General features: G+C 40.4%; 1 protein-coding gene across 5 annotated transcripts in view; it reads left to right on the top strand.

Annotated features, from left to right (window-relative positions):
- Fam118b (family with sequence similarity 118 member B) overlaps positions 1-23,168 on the top strand; it is a 47,535-nt gene that overhangs the window by 16,286 nt on the left and 8,081 nt on the right. For all 5 annotated transcript variants that reach the window (XM_026778988.1, XM_013346252.2, XM_005347018.3 and 2 more), the window contains 4 exons: positions 4,992-5,084; positions 11,052-11,304; positions 20,707-20,934; positions 22,743-22,871. In XM_026778988.1, the coding sequence (XP_026634789.1) occupies positions 4,999-5,084; positions 11,052-11,304; positions 20,707-20,934; positions 22,743-22,871 (696 nt within the window). In that variant the 5' untranslated portion in view covers positions 4,992-4,998. The remainder of the gene's footprint in view (positions 1-4,991; positions 5,085-11,051; positions 11,305-20,706; positions 20,935-22,742; positions 22,872-23,168) is intronic.

Genomic DNA, 23,168 nt, shown 5'->3' with positions numbered 1-23,168 from the left:
CAGAGGAAGGCTTTTTTCTCCTGTTGGGGTTCCTGTCAGGCCCTTGGCATGGCTGTACCCATGTCAACAACACACATTCATTCACTCAGGACTTCACTCACTCCTTACAGCAAATTCCGCTGAAATAGTAGTCATATAGAGAAATTCATGTGTGGACTAGCTAGTTGATTCATGTTGGGAATTCCGTACCAGATTTCCATACTTAGCTTTGAGACTTGTTAGCAGCACTGCGTACTGTTGAGGATAAATGCTAAAAGGAACCCCCCCCCCTTGAAAACAATATTCTAGAATGAATAACATACGATTTTAATAACATATGTACTGGGATAGACACTGGGAGATATCTCATATGAGACATCCCTTGACTAAGGGCAAAATATTAGTCTGTTCAAAACACAAGATAGTGGATGAGCAGCTGTGATAAGAGCATACAGAATTACTTTTCGTTCAGCTTCTCAGTAACAGAACCTAACATTCCAGCCAGAGCCTGTTGTGCATGTTTAAATTTCTTAAGCTACAGCAGCCGAAATGAGCCTGCAGAAGGGTTCTGAAAAGAAAAGCATCAGAAATTAACCAGAGAAAATGGCAGAGCTAGTCTCGAGTTCGGTGTGAGAGGTGTATAGCAAACTGAGCGGGCTGCATGAGCGCATGCCTCCACCATAACTAATGGTGACATGGCCCTTGAGCTCTACACACAATTATTTCAAGTAAATATGCTTGCTACAATTTCAGCACTTAAAAAATAGGTTCGGGCTTCAAAAATATTTTAAGGCTGAAAACAGTGGTTGGAGAACATTTTAGTTACTAGTTCTGCTGCTGAGAACATGGCATTGCAAAGCAGAGTTGCTGTGGTTTGAATTCTGGGACAACTAAGTACCGGCCTTTTTGTGTCACCACTTTCTCACCCATAAAGTAGGTTAATAATGAAGGTGGTGATTCCTTTATGTGAAATGTTTGAGACCAGAAATATTTCAAGTTTGAGGGGTTTATGTTTTTCGTTTGTTTTTTAATATTTGGGTTTACATAATGAGGTATATTGGAGATGAGACACAAGCCTAAAACACAGTATTAATTTATTCTGTATATACACATAGCCTGATGGTGTTGTGTACAATTTCATAGTGTACCTGCATTTTTACTATAACATAATGTCAGACGGATGTGAAATTTTGTACTTGATGGCATTTTTTTTATATTTATTTATTTATTATGTATGCAATATTTTGTCTGTGTGTATGTCTGTAGGCCAGAAGAGGGCACCAGACCTCATTACAGATGGTTGTGAGTCACCATGTGGTTGCCGGGAATTGAACTCAGGACCTTTGGAAGAGCAGGCAGTGCTCTTAACCACTGAGCCATCTCTCCAGCCCGGCATTTTTTTTTTTTTTAGATTTATTTATTTATTTATACAGTATCCTGCCTGTAGGCCAGAAGAGGGTACCAGACCTCATTACAGATGGTTGTGAGCCACCACATGGTTGCTGGGAATTGAACTCAGGACCTCTAGATAAGTAGTCAGTGCTCTTAACTGCTGAGCCATCTCTCCAGCCCCCACTTGATGGCAGTGGTCCAGATGTTTAAGATTTTAGAACATTTTTGATTTTCAGGTAACAGATATTCAATCTATAATACCTAATAATAAAGTTGTAGGAATTAAGTGAGCTAATATTTATAAATTTTACATGCCCTATGATAAGTAGTATGTTTTGTTTTGTTTTGTTTTTAATTTGGTTTTGTTGTTATTTTGGTTTTTTGTTTTTTTGGTTTTTTTGGCTTTTTCAAGACAGGGTTTCTCTGTGGCTTTGGAGCCTGTCCTGGAACTAGCTCTTGCAGACCAGGCTGGTCTCAAACTCACAGAGATCCGCCTGCCTCTGCCTCCCGAGTGCTGGGATTAAAGGCGTGCGCCACCATCACCCGGCTTATTTTGGTTTTTTAAGACAAAGTTTCTCTGTGTGGCCCTGACTGCCCTGGGACTCTTTCTGTAGGCCACACCGGCCTCAAACTCAGAGCTCTGTCTGTCTTTGCCTCCTGAGTGCTATGCCCACCACTGCCCAGCAGTTTTTAATTTTGCTTTTGGTTTTGTTTTGTCTCAAGTTTTTTTTTTCTTTTTTCTTTTTAAAGATTTATTATGTATACCATGTTCTGTCTCTCTGTATGCTTGCTGGCCAGAAGAGGGCACCAGATCTCATTACAGATGGCTGTGAGCCACCATGTAGTTGCTGGGAATTGAACTCAGGACCTCTGAAAGAGCAGTCAGTGCTCCTAACCTCTCTGAGCCATCTCTCCAGCCCTGTCTCAAGTTTTTTGAGACAAGGTTTTTCTGTGTAGCACTGACTGTTCAGGAACTCACTCTGTAGAACAGGCTGGCCTCAAACTCTGCCTGCCTCTGCCTCTGGAGTGCTGGGATTAAAGGTGTGCACCACTGCCACCTGGCCTTTTTTTTTTTTTTTTTTTTTTTTTTTTTACAAAACTGGGTTAGTATTTGAATTGAGCACTAAGTTCTTACTATTCCAGGCTTCAAAACGTATGTTAAATTCCATTTACTTCATGTTTTTCTGTGTGTTTAATTTTTTTGTTGTTGTTTTGCTTTGGTTTTGGTGGGGATGGGGGGGTTCAAATGGGGTTTATCTGTGTAACCCTAGATGTCTTGGATCTCGCTTAGTAGACCAGGCTGCCTGGTTTCAGAGATCTGCCTGACTCTGCCTCCTGGGTGCTGTGGTTAAGGGTGTATGCCACTGCACCTGGCTGGGTTTAATTTGTTTAAATGATGGGTCTACAGAACCATGTTTATGGGAGTGGGGCATTAATATGTTTGCCTTCTTTAGTGTTGTTTTAAATCATATACCCAAAACGAGAGATTGTGGTATGTGTGAAAGAAATAACCACTTTTTAAATCACTGGTTCTCCATAAAACATTAATGTTAGAGAGAAAATGTCTTTTATAATATGTTAGAATTTGATGAAAGTCATTTCAGTGATGGTCAGCTCTTGACTATCAGCAATTTTAGACTCTAAGAAATGAAACGCACACTTAAGAGAATAGATGTCTCAGTAGAGAGAGAAGCTCACCAAAATGCTAAGCTTCCGAAGGACTGACACCCAGCCAGCTCACTCCAGTTACTTTATTCAAAAATATACGAGGTTAATAGGGGCTGGGAAAGGTTCCAACTACCAAAGTCATCTTGCTCTTGCCCGTGAGAGCAGACAACCCAAACAAATCTCATTGCCTTTTGACTATGGCGAGACATAATCAAAAGTAAGAACTCCAGGGCTGCCAGGAGTGTCTTAGGACCAAGGTTGGTGCAGCTGCAGACTGTCATGCAGCAGCACCAAGTGCAGACTCAGCCTCTGCTGACTAACCCAAACATAGCAAGGCTTTCTGAAGCGTTCCACTCAAAGCCAGACGTAAAGGCTTTACTTTACATTTTACTACAGTGGTGTGCCTGCTGTGTGCCCAACATTCACAGTGTTCGGGGTCTAGAAAAATTAAGTTTGACTTTATTTAGGTGTTTCCTACTTGAAATACTGGAAGAAGTCCCCAGAGAGTCTGTTTTTTAGAAAACATGTACTTTTGTTTTGGGTTGACTTTATTTTTAGGAATTTACAGTATCCTTTTAACAGTCACACCAGATGATTATGTAAAGGCATGATTTCTAGCTTTGGTGTTTGACCTGTGTGCCCAGGGCCTTGTTTTCTCGTGACACAATCAAAGATTTTACCAGAAAGGTAATCCGTCCAAACTTTTGTGATTTTATGACTCTAGTTTCCTGATGACTGTATCAATGAGAAGTTCATTATGTGGAATGGAATATGAGGCAAGGAACTGAGGCTTCTGTTTACAAGAAAAATTCTACACACGACTTTAATAAATAAGGAGTTTTTCTAATATAAAGTCCCAGTAACAGTAGGGCATAGTAGCATGTCCAGAACTCTATCATCTTCCACATTGTCAATGTTAAAATATTACTTGTGAGCTAGTGGGATGGCTCAACAGGTACAGCTGCTCGCTGCCAAGACTGACCGTCTGAGTTTGATCCCTTGGACACGCATGGTGAAAGAAGAGACCAGATCCTGAAAGTTTTCATCTGACCTCCTCACACATGCTGAGATACACCAACATATGCATACTCACACACAAAAGCACACAACTTTAAAAAAAAATCCAGGTGGTGGTGCATGCCTTTAATCCCAGTACTTGGAAGATAGAGGCAGGTAGATCTCTAATTCAAGGCAGCCTGGTCTACAAAGTGAGTTCCAGGACAGACAGGGCTGTTACACAGAGAAACCCTGTCTCAAAAAACAAAAGAAAAGTTGCTAATATCAATCTTTAAATGTCACCATTTAAAGTTTTGAGCAATTAAAATCCATGGTAGTTTTTACTCTGATCTGTAGTGACTCTTGTGCTGGGTTTCCCAGCAACTGATGTTCATTGTCTTTACATATTTTTGCTTATTACCCCTTCCATTAATCACAGTGACTTGTGATTAGTTTAGTCAGAGAGACCTGTCTTCAGCCTGTGGGGACAGTTGCTAACGAAGAATGTCTAACAGTGAACAAATGGTACTGCTTGTATTGCTGAGTGTAATGGATGATTAAGCACTATTAGCATACTGATCCTTGGGTTGTCTGATGTCCTCAGTGATTCCCAAGTCCTTTGCTGTAAGTTGTACAGAGTGATGGCCAGTGACTTACATGAGTTGACATGGCTGGATTTTAGTGGGAGAGGGGGGCAAGGGATTCTGAGGAACAGAAGCCATATGGAGCAGTATGGAGCACTTATCAATGAGTTATAATGCCGAGACTATTTCCCTTAGACTAATTTCATTCCTTAAGCATGGTGTGCTCATTAATGGATGGGTTTCTGTTAAGTAGAGGATACCCCACAATACCTTAATGAGCATATGACTTATGAAAATGCTTAATGTATATTCTGTTATAAATGGTGTACTTTACAGAGCTAATCATGGTACATGATGTTTAATCTGTTTTAGAAACTGGATGGCTTCTACAGGGAGCCAGGCCTCTGATATAGACAAGATTTTTGGATTCTTCAATGATGGCGAACCTCCCACCAAAAAGCCCAGGTAAACAAGAGAAAGGGAATCAAAGGAACAGAAAATTACCATTAGCGGGAGTTACTTACCCTGAACTATTGGGGATTTCACTGACTAATATAGCCTTCATTTAAAGACTAAATTATTTTTACATTGGACTTAATTTTTTTATTAAGCTAATACATACTTTTAAAATTTGTTACTTTAAAGGTTAAAATGTCCTGCTCAGCAGAGATAATAGTTTCCTGTTTTTTTCTAATCTTGACATCTGTTTTGCTTTGTTTTTGATTGTGAGACAGGGTCTTGATATGTAACTGAGGCTGGTCTAGAACTCTTGCCTTAGCCTCCCAGATGCGGAGTTTACAGGCATGCACCTGACAGCCCACATTTTAAATGCTGTGTTCTGCTACAAGCAACAAGCTACATGTAACAGATAAGGACTCTGTTTGCTTTCCTGGTTCCTCCCCGTGTATTGCTGCGGAACCCTTACCTTCTCAAGTTTATCTCTCTACTTGATCAACCAATTCTCAATATTTACATAGTATTAGTAAACTGGGTGGTTTAATTCCAAGAGACAGGAGTTAATTCTGACTCAGGAGACAGAAGCAGAGGCAGGTGGATCTCTGAGTTCAAGGCCAGCCTAGTCTACGTAGCAAGATCCAAGACAGCCAGAGCTTCGAAACACAAAACAAACATAAATAATATTAATAGCCAAGCCTAAAGTGTTAGGATTTTATTCCCTTTTGTGACTTTTTTAAAACTTCCAAATTACTAAAGTGTGTCTTGGGTTTTTTATTTTCTATGTCATTTTCTTCTTTAGAAGCTGAAAGGAGAATTAATCTATCATATGCTGATTGATTCTGTGGATTCTTACTCCTGGACTAGGATTTTAATGTACTTATTAAAATTTTGATTTTAATGTACTCATTTTACTGAAGCATGCTCTCAGGTGCCTTCCTTAGTAAGAATACATAGGAGTAATTGTTGGAGATACTAAATGGCCTTATCATTTCCTTACATTTATTTAATGGTTTGGCTGAGAATAGGATTTTAGGTATGAAACATTTTTTTTCTTAGAATTTTGATGGTACCACTCATTTCTCTGGTAAGAGAGAAAAGTGTTCTTACCAAGATAGACACTCTGTTCTGATTAGCAGTTGTTTTAGAAATGAATTTGAAAGAGGAAATGATGATTTGGCCAAAATTTGAGAGATTTTTGGCCTATGGTCTGTTGACTCCATTGCTCTTAAGACTATTGTGAAGTAGAATGCCATTTAAGAACGTGTAGAACAGAGTGGCCCACCTTCTGCCTGCCGGGAATCAGAGAGCCATGAGGGAAGGGTCCAGACACATTCTTTCAGGTCACATCTTTAGTGACTGAGAGTCTCTACCAGTCAGAAATGCTTTCACATTCTGAACCTACCAGTGGATTAACCCGGTGATAAGTTGATCCAGTTACTTTCCCAAAACCCCAGCTCTGAACACTTGCCTTGGGAACCAAACCTTTTGCAGGTGAACTTGACCAGGGATTGTTTGGTCCCAAATCAAAACAACGGTTTTTGTATTATGTGATCTTTTTGCCTTTGCTTACTAGAATCTTACAAAAATAGATTATTCTCAGGAACACAGAAAGTTGTACAATACCATATCTGGCAAACTAAATAGTGTGGTACCTTCAAGCTACTTCGTGATAACTTCATTTTGAAGTAATTATCTTGTGTTAACCTGATATTAAACATTTCTGTGTCTGTAGAGCTTTTGTTGTTCAGATGTTGAACCGTCTGTCATTGTGTGTTGATGTTTTCTCTCCACCCCACCCCATCTCTCACTATTTGGTGTCTTTGTGGGTAACCCCATCCTGAGCTCCAGCTCTATCCTCCTGCATCAGCCTCATGAGTTCTTGGATTACCGGCATGCACTTCTGTGCCTGGCTCTGTTTTTTCCTGTTCTTTGTTTCAGTTCTACTTTATTAAAGGTTTTTCTCAGTTTTTCTTAGGGATTTCTAAAAATTGCGGTTACATTTTTAATTTTCTTCAATTTTGTTATTGTTACTGTTTTTGTCCTTTTGAAGACAGGGTGTCACTATGTAGCCCCAGGCTGTCTTACAAGTGTGATCTTGCAGCCTTAGCCTCCTGACTACCTGCTAGCTTGTTTGTACGTTCCTCTGTACCTCTTATCATGGGGGCCTTTTTTTATTTTTCGGTTTTTGGAGACAGAGTATCTCTGTAGTTTTGGATTCGTCCTGAAACTAGCTCTTGTAGACCAGCCTGGCCTTGAACTCATAGAGATCCACCTATCTCTGCCTCCCAGGTGCAGGAATTAGGTGTGCGCTACCACCGCCTGGCTTATGTGGACCTTTTGCAGATGTAAAGTGACCATATAGTTTGTCCATTCATATTTAAGTTACTGAGAAGGAGTTAGGAGTCTATGTGAGTATGGATATTAGTCAGGGTTCTCTAGATCAGTGATTCTCCAGCTTACTAATGCTGGGACCCTTTAATACAGTTCCTTGTGTTCCCCAACTATAAAATTATTTTTATTGTTCCTTCAAAACTAATTTTGCTACTGTTATGAATCATAATGTAATTATCTGATATGCAGGACATGTGATATGTGACCCCTGTGAAAGGGTTATAAAACCCCCAGAGGAGCCAGTCACAGCCCACAGATTAAGAACCACTGCTCTAGAGGACTAGAACTGACAGGATGAATACTTATTTAATGGGGTTATTAGATTGGCTTGCATGGTGTGGTCTGGGTAGTCCAACAGTGGTTCAAGTGGTTCAATTCACATTGGAGGGACTGAGACTCCCGTAGCTTCTCAGCAACCCCAGTCTGGTGTTGAAGGCCTAAGGACTCGATCCCTGGAAACACTGGTCTTCAGTCCACATTGGAGGACAGAAGGAGGTGAAGAAATGAAGCATGGATGGGGTAAATGCACCTGTCAGCAGGATGGGAAGGCAATGCTCACCTTTTTTTTTTTTTTTTTTTTTTAACCTGGCTGCCACTAGGTACATTTCATTTCGGGTGTATGTTCCCACTTTGAATAATTGATCAAGCAGATTCCTTACAGGTTTGCCCAGGGATTTTTCTTTTAGTTGATTCCAGCAGATTCTGTCAAATTGGGAACCAGTATTCATATCCCAACATGCTGAGGAGTTTCCCTCTGAATATGAATCCTAGAGCAAGTTCGGCAGTTGAGGCCTTTTCTGCCATATGGCTATTTCCACAGAGAGAAATCTTCCCATCTCTTACATGCATGGAGACTGGGTGCAGAGAAAAGGTTGAATCCTAGAGACTGGGAGACTAGTTGGGGAAGTCTTAGATTTCCTACGGAGATTCTTCTTAATCCCTCTCACCTGGCACTGTACACAGTGTTCTCAAATGCAGCGTCCTCTGGCTGACTTTCTCCAGACTTACAGCTGAGTTTTAGTGTGACCTGCCTGCCCACCTGAGCCTCAACATTGCTGAGCTTCTGCAAAGGGAATTGGGTTTTATTCTGAACTTCTAAAATCATGCTGCCTTCTGATGTCTGTTGTCTGTTTGCTGCTGTCATCTTGTTCTACCCTACTTTTTATACGTGCTGTGGCAGGGTATTCCAGCCCAGCACCTCTGCCAGCAGCCCAAGGAGTTACACTTTAGAGACCTCTGTACAGGAAAAGAAAGCAGCAAAGAATCTCGGTACAAGCAAAGCTGTTGATCTTATTAAGACAAGGGGTAGGAGGTACATCATTTTCATTTCCTTTGGAGACTTGTGGGAGGGGGCTGCTTTTAGGGAAAGGATAGTACTTGCTCAGTGTAAGCTGCTTGTGAATTGTCTTTACAGTGGCTGTTCATATGAGTCTATGGCTTTTTTATGTTAAATTTCTCAGTATAATTTATACCAGCAGTTAAAGATTACTTAAAACTTAAAAATTAGTAAAGTTTGAGCTGAGTAAGGTGGTGTATGCCTGTAATTCTCACATTTGTGAGATGGAGGCAGGAGGATCAAGAATTTAAGGACTCCCAGGTCATCTGAGACACTGTCTTAAAAGCATGCACACACACACAAACACACACACACACACACACACACACACACATATTAAATTGAGCTGGTTTTCTTATTTTTCTTCTTATTGAGCTTCCTTTTACAAATGAATTTGTAAGGTAGTTTTATAAGATATTTTGTTGATATTTGGGTATTATTACTATCTAAAGTCAAGATGACAAACCTAATCTCAAGTATATAGTTTCATTTGTTGTTTTAACATCCTCATTTGACATACCTCTTAGAAAAGAGAATATTGTGTCTATAGAGAATCTTGGCTTTGTCATTGTGACCAAGTTTCTGACACCCAGCCAGATTCTTCAGTGAAAGGCTTTTTCCCTTCCCATGTCCCCTTGATTTTCCCTTTTTATCTTGCCTTAATTCTGTCTTTAAAAATAACTATTAGGGCCATTGTCATGGCTCTGCAGATGATGCTAACCCTGGTATCCTGAGTTTGGTCCCTGTGTCAACATGGTGGGAAGAGAGACACAACACCCAAAGTTGTTCTCTAACCTCCACACACACCATGGCTGTCCCCACACACAGCATGGCTGTCCTGTCTCCTACATACACACACACACACACACACACACACACAATAAATATGTTGGGGATTTTTTAGGTTATTTAGTGATTTAGGCAGAGATCATAAAACACAACTGCGACTTTTTTTCTTTTTTACTGAAAGTCCTTTTGTGAAAGTATTGTATGGGTGTGTGTATTTCTATAACTGACCTTAATTTTCCAATCCTCCTGTCTCTCCCTCCCAAATTCTGGGATGATAGACCTTGGTTATCACATTCAATTTTCATTCATTATCTTGATTCTCCTTTTTATAGCGTACTCCATTATGTGTCTCTAATAGCTGTGAACAATTTTGTTGGTTACCCCCAGCATATGAGCTATTTTATAAACGGGCCATCTCTCGTCTCGGCATGTTTGCAGGTTTTCCTATTTGTTAAGTCATTGCGTGTAGAGACTGGAGTAGGACAGGCAGTTCTAGAGGTTGTTTCCCAGGACTTCAAAGTCTGTCTTTGTTGGGTTTTGTCTAAGTGCTGGTCATGTTTCTATTCATTGTACTATTTTGAAAAAGAAGGGTAAGGTGAGTAATGATTTTAATGTAGCCGCAGAGTGAGAGGGGAAAGGGAGTTGAAACATGCTGTCTCTCAGCAGAACTCTGCTCACTGCCATGAGAACGGGCTATTTTATTGTGACAAAAACATGAGGTCTGCTGAACACTTTTTTTTTTTTAAACCAGTGATGTCTAGAACCAAACCATGCAGATTTGTCTGCTGGATTTGTCTTTCATGCTGAGTTTTATGTTTGCTTATAAAATCTGGAATCAAGTTTTTTATTGCCTTTCTTGTTTTACATTCATATCTCAACAAATAATATCAACTTAATTTGTATGAAAATATTTTCTTTTTGAAAACAAATCAAACGTGTCCTTTTGAAATTACCATTGGCTTAAAGAATAATTTAGTTGGCAGAACTTCAGCTGTAATACATTTGAACCTGCTGTAATGTTAGTGGTTTTCTTAGCTAGAGACGACTATGGAGGAGAAAGTTGATTTTAAGATTATATCTCAGGATTCCTGAAATAGCTACTGCTTTGTCTTCCTACAAGAACTTGGAATAATATTATGGTGTTTCATTTCATCTACTTTGGGAAAGTGTCAGAAATTGGAATCCTCGGTTTTACAACTAAAACTTAGTAAGTGCATGCTTTTAATCCCAGCAGTAGGGAGGCAGAGGCAAACTGATGTCTTGAGTTCAAGAACAGCCTGGTCTACATAGTGAGTTGTAGGCCAGCTAAGACTACACAGTGAGACCCTGTCTCACAGAACAAAGCAAACAACAAGTTGAGCTGTTGAATAATGAGAGCCAGCTACATCTCTGTCAGACGTCTTGGCTTGTGTGCTTTGTCTGCTGGATGCTCCAATCTTTTTGTGCCTTTTCCTTTTCAGGAAGCTGCTTCCAAGCTTGAAAACCAAGAAACCTCGAGAACTCGTGCTGGTGATTGGCACAGGCATTAGCGCTGCAGTTGCACCACAGGTCCCAGCCCTGAAATCCTGGAAGGGGTTAATTCAGGCCTTGCTGGACGCTGCTATTGATTTTGATCTTCTGGAAGACGAGGAAAGCAAAAAGTTTCAAAAGTGTCTCCATGAAGACAAGAACCTTGTCCACGTTGCCCATGACCTCATTCAGAAACTCTCCCCTGTGAGTAGTCTGCTGTATGCCACGGCCTGTGAAATTTCCTCATAATAGGATTAGTTTCTTACTTAAGCAGGAATATTTGTATAGTGCTTGGGTATTTATAACCTGTGAAGTATCTATAGAGCCTGTTCAGGGTAATTATCCTGAGCCCATTTCATTCTGTTTGTGAATTTACTTTTTTGTTTGTTTGTTTGTTTTCAAGACAGGGTTACTCTGTAGCTTTGGAGTCTGTCCTGGAACTAGCTCTTGTAGACCAGGCTGGTCTCGAACTCACAGAAATCCACATGCCTCTGCCTCCTGACTGGTGGGATTAAAGGCATGCACTACCACTGCCCGGCAAATTTACTTTTCTATCCTCATTATAAAAGGTGCCCTGATATCCATGACTTTAAGGAAATATTAGAAAGATTTAAGTTGGGATTTTGTTTTTGTGTTTTGAGAAAGCATCTTGTGTATCCCATGCTGGCCACAAACTTGAAGTCCTCCTGCTTCAGCTTCCTGGGTGCTAACATTATAGGCATGCACCCCTTGCCCAGCTGCAGGCAATTCTTTATCATCAGAGGGATAAAATGAAACCGGTTTTTAGTGTTCTTTTTAGAGGCTGTAACTCAAAATAGTCACAAAGAATTTTATTCAACTAAGTTGGATAAAGAACCTAATTGTCTTTCTTGCTTTACCTGAAAAATTACTTGAAAATTAGGATTCACTTATGCTAGAACTATTGGTACATGTATGTTACTTGAAACAGTCTCATGTAGCCAAGGTCAGCCTAAAGCTCCCTGTGAAGACAAGGATAGGTTAGAATGCCTGGTTCTACAGTCGCCACCTCTCAAGTGCTGAATTACAGGCTGTGTGTTGCTTGGAATGGAACCACAAGCCTGTACTGGAGCCCACATGTTCCACATTTTAATAATTCAAATACACTTTGGAAGAAATAGGACACTTAACCTTTAAAAGTTAACTGTCAGTAATTTTTATCCCTTTTCTCAAGACTGTAGAAAGAAATGTGCCTAAAACTTACCATAGACCTTAGGATTTCTTACTTCCTCTTTTCAGTTCCTTGTCCTTAACTGGAACAAACTGTTACTAACTTAAAACCACATAAAGAATTAATGGGTTTTAAAGAAATCAGATATAAGTAGTGCATGCCTATACTTCCCACACTAGGAGACTGAGGCAGGAGAATTGCTATGTTTGAAGCCAGTTTAGAGTAATGGAGAGTTTGAGACCATCTTAGACTAATTTAACTTTTAAAAAAAAAAAAACCTAAATTAAAACACACACACACACACACACACACACACACACACACACATGCCAGGTAGTGGTGTCCCATGCCTTTAATCCCAGCACTTAGGAGGCAGAGGCAAATGAATCTCTGTGAGTTCGAAGCCAGCCTGGTCTACGGAGTCATTCTAGGACAACAAAGGCTACACAGAGAAACCCCATCCCAAAAAAACAAAACAAACAAACAAACAGAAAAAGAGTTCATGAGGTTTTTTCAATTCCAGTGTTGTACCCAAGGTGGTAGCACACACCTTTATCATTTTGTGTGTGTGTGTGTGTGTGTGTGTGTGTGTGTGTGTGTGTGGGTGTTTTGTTTGCTTGTGTGTATATGTGTACCTTGTATGTTCAGTGCCTTCAGAAGCCAGAAGGAAGAGTTGGATCCCCTGGGACTAGAGTTATAAATGGTTGTGAACCACTATGTGGTTGCTGGGGACCACATCCAGGTGTTTGGGAAGAACAGCCAGTGTTGTTAACCACTGGGCCATTTCTCTAGCCCATGAGGTCTTTATTCAGTATGTAAAATTACTTCAAAATGTATCCTAAATCTAATTATCAGAGGTAAAATTTAAAAATTCTTCCAAGAAAACAAAACAGAGTTTGACAGTGATTTAATCACAAACAGAATAATCTTCTTTTAGGAGGACAATAGGCTTGAGTAGACATCTCTCCCAAGAATAATAGATACAGCGGGCTAATAAGAATCCAGGTATGGGGACTGGAGAGATGGCTCAGAGGTTAAGAGCACTGACTGCTCTTCCAGAGGACCTGAGTTCAATTCCCAGCAACCACATGGTGACTCACAACAATCTATAATGAGATATGATGCCCTTGTCTGACATTCAGGCAGAACATTGTATATATAATAAATAAATCTTTTTAAAAAAAAAAAAAGCTAACGCCTTTAATCCTGGCACTCAGGAGGCAGAGGCAGATGTATCTCTGTGAGTTCAAGGCCAGCCTGGTCTACAGAGCTAGTTTCAGGAGAGCTACGACTGTTACACAAAGAAACCCTGTTCAAAAGACAAAAACCAAAAAACAATAGAAAGGAGGCTAGAGAGATGGTTCAGTGGTTAAAATGCTTGCTACTCTTGCAAAACCTCAAGTCAGTTTCTAGAACACATGTTAGACAACCTCCAGTTCCAAAGGATCTTTGCCCTCTTATGGACTCTTCAGGCACTCACATACATGTGCACATAATATACATAGATGCATGTGCCACAAATAAAAATAAATCTTTAAAAATTTAGGAGGGAGCTGGGCAGTGGTGGCACATACCTTTAATCCCAACACTCAGGAGGCAGGTGGATCTCTGAATTTGCCTGGTCAACAAATTGAGTTCCAGGACAGCTAGAGCTGTTACACAGAGAAACCCTGTCTCAATCCCACCACCACCAAATTAGGAGGGAACCCAGAAGAAGAAAACAACTTTTTTTTAAATATTTATTTATTTATTTATTTATTTATTTATTTATTTATTTATTTATTTATTTATTTATTATGTATACAATATTCTGTCTATGTGTATGCCTACAGGCCAGCAGAGGGACCCAGACCCCATTACAGATGGCTGTGAGCCACCATGTGGTTGCTGGGAATTGAACTCAGGACCTTTGGAAGAGCAGGCAATGCTCTTAACCTCTGAGCCATCTCTCCAGCCCGAAGAAAACAACTTTAAACATAACTTTATGAAAATAACAGAGACCTTTAAAGAGAAAATGAAAAGCTCCCTTAAAGAAATTGAGGACAGGCTCCAAAGCCACAGAGAAACCCTGTCTCGAAAAAACCAAAAAAAAAAAAAAAACCAAAAAAAAAAAAAAAAAAAAGAAAGAAATTGAGGAAAAGACAAACAAAAAAATTAGAAGAAATTAATAAATCCCTCAAGAAACTCAAGAAAACCAAGAAAAAAGAAACAATCAAACAGGTAAAACACAGTTCAAGACTTGAAGACTGATATAGAGGCAATAAAGACAACACAAACTTAGGGAATTCTGGGTATGGAAAATGTGGGTAAACGAACAGGAACTATAGAGATAAGTATAACCAACAGAATACAAGAGATAGAAGAATCTCAGGTGTTGAAGATACTGTAGAGGAATTAGACTTATTGATCAAAGAAAACATTAAATCCAACAAATGCTTAACAGCTGAGCTTTCTTTCCATGGCTGAACTTCTGGACTTGAGCTTCTCTTTTCCCCTGCAGATGCTCTTATAGCAAGGGATAAACAGTAGTAACTTCTGTTAGAAGAGGCTTACGACAGCTCATTTCAAGGGCACGGTGTTTTATTCTTGGGCTCTTTTACTGTTCTCTTCACTATCACAAAATAACGGAAGTGAGCCTGCCTAGCCCAGATCTTGGAGGGCAGTTTGAAACAAGTGTCTGAAATAGGGAAGACCCCACTCCCAGAATGAGCTTCTCAGTGAGTTCCAACAACTTGTGGTATTACTTACTTCATGGGCTTTTATGAAGAATAAATGGCACTAGCAAGGCTTGAGTGTTGGAAGGGTGGAGCAGCCTAGCCACCTTTTTTCATCAAACATCAGTTTTACTTCAGTTAAATGAGTGCTCAAAGTAAATGCGGTAGAAATGCCAGTGACTTGGAGAGAGGTGACCAGGAGTGCTTGCCTTTCCCTTTACTCTGTGTGGGACTGGAAGGATGAGTTACAGGGTTAAACAGATGAAGTAGCTTGGGATTCACTGCACTGTTTTAAGTGAAGGAGGAAAATTCTTAGAGGTTGTGTGGGAGTCTGGCATTTCCTTTTGACTTCCGAACTCCCTGTTTATGTTTTCATTCCTTTGTCTCAGCGTAGAGAGGCCACTGGTGGGAAATTTAGTTCTCGGACAAAAACAGATTTCAAATCTAAGGAAATCAACACAATGACAAAAGCATCTTTCCAAGCACAGAGTGGTGGCTACCACCTGTAATCCAAGCATTGAGAAGCTAGAGATCACGTCTCAATGCTAGCCTGGGTTAGATAGTGAAGCCACATCTCAAAGCAGCAGTCTTCTATATTGTTACAGAAGATTTAGTAATTCACAGAACTGGGACTAAAAGATATTTAGCTAAAACAAGTGACTCAAGGGATTTCCAAGTTTTAGTCTTTTCATAGAAAAAAACCCTCATGTTCTTCACCCATGTCTAACTCATGGTCTACCTAGGCCCTTCTGCTTGTGCTCATGGTAGCAGACCGGTGTAGTAATATAGCATGTGTGATTGTAAGTATGAAGGAGCTAAGTACACATCGGAGTTCCAAAGTTAGAAAACACAACAAAAAACTTTTTAGTAAGAAGTCACTATATTTATTAATCTGAAACTTAATTTTGCTTTGTGTGTGTGTGTGTGTGGAGATGGTGTTTCTCTGTGTAGCCCTGACTGTCCTGAAACAGCTCACTCTGTAGACCAAGCTAGTCTCAAACTCAGAGATCTGCCTGCCTCTGCCTCTGCCTCTGCCTCTTTCCAGCTTTGCAAATGTAAGCAGCAATATATCTATCCTTCCCTCACTGCTGCCATCTCCAAAATTAAAAAAAATAGTGCATAACTATCCTCTAGTTTGTTTTCCTAGCAGTGTATTGCTCTTCTGTATAGAGTGTAAGTCAGTGTTGTCACTGTAGCAAAATACCTAATTGCCTTATAAAAAGAAAAGAAAGGAGGAGGTTCACTTTATGGTCAGTTTTTCCAACTGCTTTGCACTTGTAGTGAGGCAGTACATCATGACAGGAGCATGTAGTATAACAAAAATACTTAAAAAATTCAAAAGTTAAAGGGAAGGGCTGGGGCCCCAGACTCACCTTCCTAGAATATGCCCCCAATGACTCAAAGATTTTTCACTTGGTTCTATAATTTCTTAACGGAACAACCCATGTTCTCATGCCTTTAATACTTTAGACTTTTGGGATACATTCAATGATAAGATATGGTCCTGGACCAAACCAGTCTTCCATGTATGGGTGCGTAGTCTGTTGCTATTGGAGATAACAAAGCAGTGATAGCCTTGTGTATGTCATTTTATCCAGTTGCAGTTCTATTTGCAGGATTCCATCCAAGAGATAAAATAGCTGCAGCATGTTGGGTTGGGTGAAGAGACTTGTGAGTTTGATAAACTAAGGGGGCATCATGCTTCTTTAATAGTAAATCTAGTGCTAACGTTTATAGTAGTTGACTGCTGTGTGTCATGAACTTAGTAACTAGAGTTAATACTCATCACTGTTTTAGTAGGTGATAGATTTTTATTTTTAATTTTATATGAGTTTTGCTTGATTGTATGTATGCATACTTTGTGTGTGACTAGGACCTGTGGAAACCATAAGAGGCTCTCAAATCCCTTGGAACTGGAATTACACATGATTGTGAGCCATTTGGATGCTGGAAATCTAACCTGCATCCTCTATAAGAACAGCAAGTGCTCTTAATAACTGAGCCATCTCTTCAGCCTCCTTTCTCTGTTTTTGATTGGGTTACTCATCTAATTAAGTAGTATTAGAGTCTCCTGTTGACTGCCTTGCGCCATTAGTGTGATATAATTATGTGATTGTGTAACGAAGCTAGGTAAACTTTTAAGACCATGACCTGCGTTGTTAGCTAACGAGTTCTAGATCTGTTTACACACTAGAAAAGAATCTTGCAGCTGCTGACAGCAGGTGGCAGAAAGAACTCTGTGCTGTCCTATAGAGCTGCATAGAACCATGATGAACAGAGCACAGAGAAATGGCTTGTTTCCAGCAGACTGAGGGACAATTTTAACTGCTCTGTTTTCACTGAGAAAATAACACTTACTTAGTAAGTATTCTGAAAAAGGGTTATTTCATAAAATACTATGTCACAGTAGGAAAGGAACACTGAATGTGCTGTATCTGCGTAAGTGGCTCACTCCTGTGAGACAAGGAAACCTGGAAGGTGTAGAGGGCTGCTTTGAGGGGACCTAGAAGGAACTCGCTATTCCAAGGAGCTTGAAACCTATGCCCTGGTAGCTAGATGCCGCAACTCATCTCTTGCACCAGTAGCTCTAGCTTCTCTGGATGCTGAGGAAGGAAGGCCATTTGAGTATAGAAGTTTAAGGGCAGCTTGAGCAGTATAGCAGTTCTTCCTCTGAGCTCATCTAATGGAATAACATCAAGAATAGACTAGGAATCCCATGTTTGTTAAAACACTTCACCTAATTACTTTCTCATTTCAGATTTCTTTTGTCCCAGGAGTTATTGTGTTCTTGGTTGTAAAATCAACTTCTCACCTTAGAGTGGCAATGTATTTCCTCCATCCTCAGAAATATGCTCATTCATTGTTTAACAGTGGGTACATGCTGAGAAACACATTCTTATGCTGTTTTGCTGCTGTACAAACTTGTAGAGTGCCTGGGCAGTGGTGGCACACACCTTTAATCCCAGCACAGACAGACTCTGTGAGTTTGAGGCCAGCCTGGGCTACAGAGCAAGTTCTAGGATAGGCTTCAAAGCTACAGAGAAACACTGTCTCGAAAAACAAAAGCAAAACAAAAAAACAAAAAAAAAAAACAGCAACAAAAAAGAAAATCTGGTAGAGTGTACTTGTTCAAATCAAGATTACTACTCAGATGATATAGTTGTACAGGACCGACTATAAATGTGCAGCTGTTATGCAGCATAAAATCTATTTATGCATATATTCCACATGAAGCCAGAGAGGTAGTTAAACCAAATGTTTTAAATGGTTTATTTCAAATTCATTAGTGGTTAGTAATTATTACTGTTCTTTCTTTTCTTCTTTTTTTCTTTTGTTATAGAAAGGGTTGCTGTATATAGCCCTGGCTATCCTAGAACTCACTATTAGACCATTCTGACTTAAAACTCAGAGAGATTTGCCTGCCTCTGACTCAAATAGTGGAATTAAAAGTGCGTGGCACTGCACCTGGTTTTCTTTTTTATAAAAAGAAAACAAAAAAAAAACCAAAACCTTTTTTAGTTTTATTTATTTTTATGTGCATTGGTGTTTGGCCTACATGTATGTCTGTATGAGAGTATCAGATCCCCTGGAACTAGAGTTACAGACAGTTGTGAGCTACCATGTGGGTGCTGGGAATTTAACCTGGTCCTATGGAAGAACAGCCAGTGCTCTTAACTGCGGAGCCATCTCTCCAGCCCTTCTTTTCTTTTCCTTTTTTAATTTTTTTTTTTAGTTTTACTTATTTTTGTGTGTGTTTTGCCTGTTTGTATGTATATGCGCATTGTCAGCAAAGACCAGAAGAGGTAATCAGATCCTCTAGAGGTAGAGTTACAGGTGGTTGTAAGCTACCCAATGTGGCTGCTGGGAACTGAACTCGGGTCCTCTGGAAAAGCAACAAGTGCTCTTAGCCAACTAGCTATCTCTCTAACCTGGTTAATTTTATTTTTAATTATGTATATGTGGGTGTGTGTATGAGTGAGTGGAAATACCTGGGGAGTCCAGAAGGTGCTGAATCCTTTGGAGCTAGAGCTACAGGTAGCAGTTTGAGCCACCTGGTCTGGGTACCAGGAACCAAACTTAGATCCTCTGCAACAGTAGAACACAAGCTTAATCTTGGAGGCATCTCTTCAGTCCCTGGGTTTAGTATTTTTAATAATTGATAGCTATGGATATAGTCCAGTCACGCATGTCCAAAGCTGTAGGTTTTATCCCCAGCCCTGTTAAAACAATTGCAAACTGCCAAGATTTTAATTGTGAAATTTATTTTAAATCTCTTCATAATTTTGTCGTTTAATAGATATTCTTCACAGCAAATCTATAAACAGATTGCTGAATTAGGTCAGAGCAAAACAATACAAGGAAGTATTAAGTGATTTTCCTAACTCCATAAGCAACCAAGTATCTGTAATTGAAAAAGAGATGCTAAATTGAATGTGGCAATACACACCTGTACCCTGCACTTTGGAGGCTGAGGCTAGAGAATCATGAGCTGAGACCAGTGTCAGTCGACTATGGAACAAGTTCAAAGCTAGCATGAGCTGCGTATTCTTCCCCGCGTTCTCTATAATGAAAACACCATGACCAAAAGTAACTTGGGAGGAAAAGGGTTTATTTCAGTTTACAGCTTGAGGTCTGTTGTCCAGGTTAAGTCAGGGCAAAAACTCCAACAGGGCAGGAACTAAAGCAGAGTCATGACGGAGTGTCACTTACTGGTTTACTCCTCATTGCCTTACCAGCCTGCTGCATGCTTGCTGTTTCTGTTTGCTTGTTTTGGTTTTTTTTTTTTTCTTTTTCTGGCAGGATGGTTTTTATTTTTTGTTTGTTTTTTGTTTTTGAGACAGTCTCTCAATATAGTCTATCTGTCCTGGAATTCTCTTACGTAGAAAACCAGGCTGGCCTTGAATTCACAGAGCTCCCTGAGTGCTGGGACTAAAGGTGTGCACCACTGTGCTGTAGCTTGCTTTCTTATACCACTCAGGACCACCCGCCTCAGGGTGTCACCCCACTCCATACACACAGTGTGGGCTGGGCCCTCCCGTATCAGTCGTTAATCAAGAAACTGCCCTACAGACTTGTAGGCAGTCTGATGAAGCCTTTTATTCAGTTGAGGTCCCTATTCCCAAATAACTTTAGCCTGTGTCAAGTTGCCAAAAAGTAGACTCTCTAAAAGAATAAAGGGGGCAGAAAATACTAAGCCACCTTAGGTCTGATCAGAAGCCTGATTGAAGGGTAGTTGGTACTTTGCTTTCTACCCTCATCCTTTAGTCCTAATCTCTTAGCCTTGGCCATTTTCTGCCTTCTATAAAATGATAACTTAGAAGCTGGGTGGGCATGGTAACCCATGTAATCCCAGCATGAGGGAGGCAGAGACAGGAAGATCATTGAAAATGTGAGGCGAGCTTAGTCAAAGTGAACTGAATTCTAGGCCAGCCAGGAATCCACAGCCAGACCATTTCTCCAGATTCAAAATGTCTGTCTAAAAGGCTTGTGCTCATTTCTGTCTGATATGGTAGTATTGATCACTTACTATTTGCTAGACATTGTGTTTGGCATGCACCATCCTATTTGCATTATTGCAATGAGAGCTGATGACGTTTTAAGTTATAAAGTATTCAAAATTTAAAATTTCTGCAACTGAAACAAGTTAACAAAGTACTTACGATTTTTTTTTTTTTTTGTCTTTCAAATCTCCCACACATGCAGCGTACCAGTAATGTGCGGTCCACATTTTTCAAAGACTGTTTATATGAAGTATTTGATGACCTGGAGTCAAAGATGGAAGATTCGGGAAAACAGCTCCTTCAGTCTGTTCTCCATCTGATGGAAAATGGAGCCCTAGTATTAACTACAAATTTTGATAATCTCCTAGAACTCTATGCAGCTGACCAGGGAAAACAGCTTGAATCCCTTGACCTTACTGATGAGAAAAAGGTAAAATGTTAACCAGTAGTCTTCTCTTAGGGTAATGGGTTTTATCTTCCTCAGAAAATGTACCTTCTGTAGCAGAAGAGTACCAGTAATACTTTCACATTGCTAGGACTAAAATATCCCACAGAAACCAGCTAAAGGAGGAAAGGCTTCTTGGAGCTCACTAGTGCAGGGAACTTTAGGCATCACAGTAAGAAGATCACAGTGGAGAGGCTCCCTTTTGTGGCGGTTGGAGCATGTGGTAGAGAGCATTCACATCATAGCAGAACAGAGCAAGAGAGTGGACCATAATCGACCAGGTTATAACCTTCATAAAAGCTCTCCCTTAGTGCTCTATTTACTGGCAAGACCCCCCTCCCCAATAGCATCATGAATTAGGGGCCGGCACTTAAACCATGAGCCTGTGATAGACATCTCCAGTTAAAGCTGTAACAGTGAGAAAGAAAGCTGCTTTCCTTGCTTGTACTTTTTGGTTGTTTGGTTTTTTTAGGTAAAATCAGTATACATACAATAAAATACAAAGATTTTAAACTTATGAGTATTGCAGTTTTGCCCAGTCATAAGGATGAGGTTAGTCATTTGAAGATACTGGAACAGTGGTTCAACAGGTCGGCTATCTAACCAAACTTTGGGAGTTTCCAGCGAGTGAGGCAAAGAGAGAAATCCCATTTCAAAATTTTAAGAAGACAAATGGAGTGAGCTGTGAGATGGCTCAGTGGCACTTACCAAGCTCAGTTCAGTTGCCAGGACCTACATGCTAGAAGGAGAGAACCGACTTCAGCAAGTTTTCCTCTGACCTCTGCATGTGTGCCATGATACCCCCCCCCCCAACATACACCGTGTGCGCACACACACACAAATTTGAAAGGTGTTGATGAAGCGATGATTCCTTTATGGTCATTTGCCCTGCTCTGTGATTTTGTCATTTTCATTGTTTTGTTTCCTTGGAACCTGCCTTTTTGTCCAGCTTAGTTAGTACCCAGATAAATAGTCTGAATAAATGATTCCCTCAGTGCCACAGACCTGCCTTTGCTAGGGTAGTAGCTGGAATACTACTTTGATTGGGACCTGGGACGCAGATTGGGAATTGAACAAGGTGTGGGGATGCATTCCTGTAACCCTAGTACTCATAATGCTGAGGTGAGAGGATTTTAAGTTGAAGGCCAGCCTGGGTTAAATAATGAGCAAAGAAGAATGAAAATAAGCTGGGTATAGCGGTGCACACCTATAATCCCAGCACTCAGGAGGCAGAAGCAGGTGGATCTCTGTGAGTTTGAGGACAGCCATGGCTTCACAGAGATATCCATGAGGGAGAGATGGGAAGATGGCACCAGTGCTTGAACCATCACCAGAGGAAACTATCCGTATTGGGTTGCAAATGCTGACAGATTCTAACTGCTGACAGTTACTTTCAAAGAGAAGTCACTAGATTTGTTGCCATCATTTCTAACAGTCCTAACATAGGAACTTGGGCCCATCAAGTTTTTTTTTTTGTTGTTGTTGTTGTTTTTTTGGTTTTTTGAGACAGGGTTTCTCTGTGGTTTTGGAGCCTGTCCTGGAACTAGCTCTTGTAGACCAGGCTGGTCTTGAACTCACAGAGATCTGCCTGCCTCTGCCTCCCAAGTGCTGGGATTAAAGGCGTGCACCACCACCGCCCGGCTCCCATCAAGTTTTTGAATTCTTGTCCCTATGATAGCGTGAAGCTGGACATTTATGTCAGAAGTCTAATCCTTAGGCAGCCTCTTACACATTGTGACTTTGAAGCAGGTGCTCGCCTTGCCATCCTGTCAAGCTGTGTATGTATTGTGCAGGTTCTGGAGTGGGCTCAGGAGAAGCGGAAGCTAAGTGTGTTACACATCCATGGGGTTTATACCAATCCTAGTGGCATTGTCCTCCACCCAGCTGGATATCAGAACGTGCTCAGGAACACTGAAGTTATGGTAAGTGGTGCTGATCTAGCTGGGCTTTCACTCCTGCAGACATTTCTAAGCATACTCTAAATATTAACATGGGAGCATTTACTTCAATCAAAACAAGAAGAAAGTTAGACCTTACTCCCTTGTGTTTTATCCCTGAGTTTGCATGCCATCCTGAGAAACGCAGACAATTTACTTCAGGTGTCAGATCAAAGGACAGGTATTTATTTGCCTATGCTTGGTGATCAGCCAGCAGACGGCACTCTCTCGTTGGCACCTTCACATACCAAGAATATATTACTTTCCTTCTTCATTATTTGA

This window comes from Microtus ochrogaster, chromosome 5 (assembly GCF_000317375.1).
Source record: "Microtus ochrogaster isolate Prairie Vole_2 chromosome 5, MicOch1.0, whole genome shotgun sequence".
In the NCBI taxonomy this organism is placed as follows: Eukaryota; Metazoa; Chordata; class Mammalia; order Rodentia; family Cricetidae; genus Microtus; species Microtus ochrogaster.
Note: the sequence above shows the minus strand (reverse complement) of the source record. Positions and strands in the feature narration are given on the sequence as shown.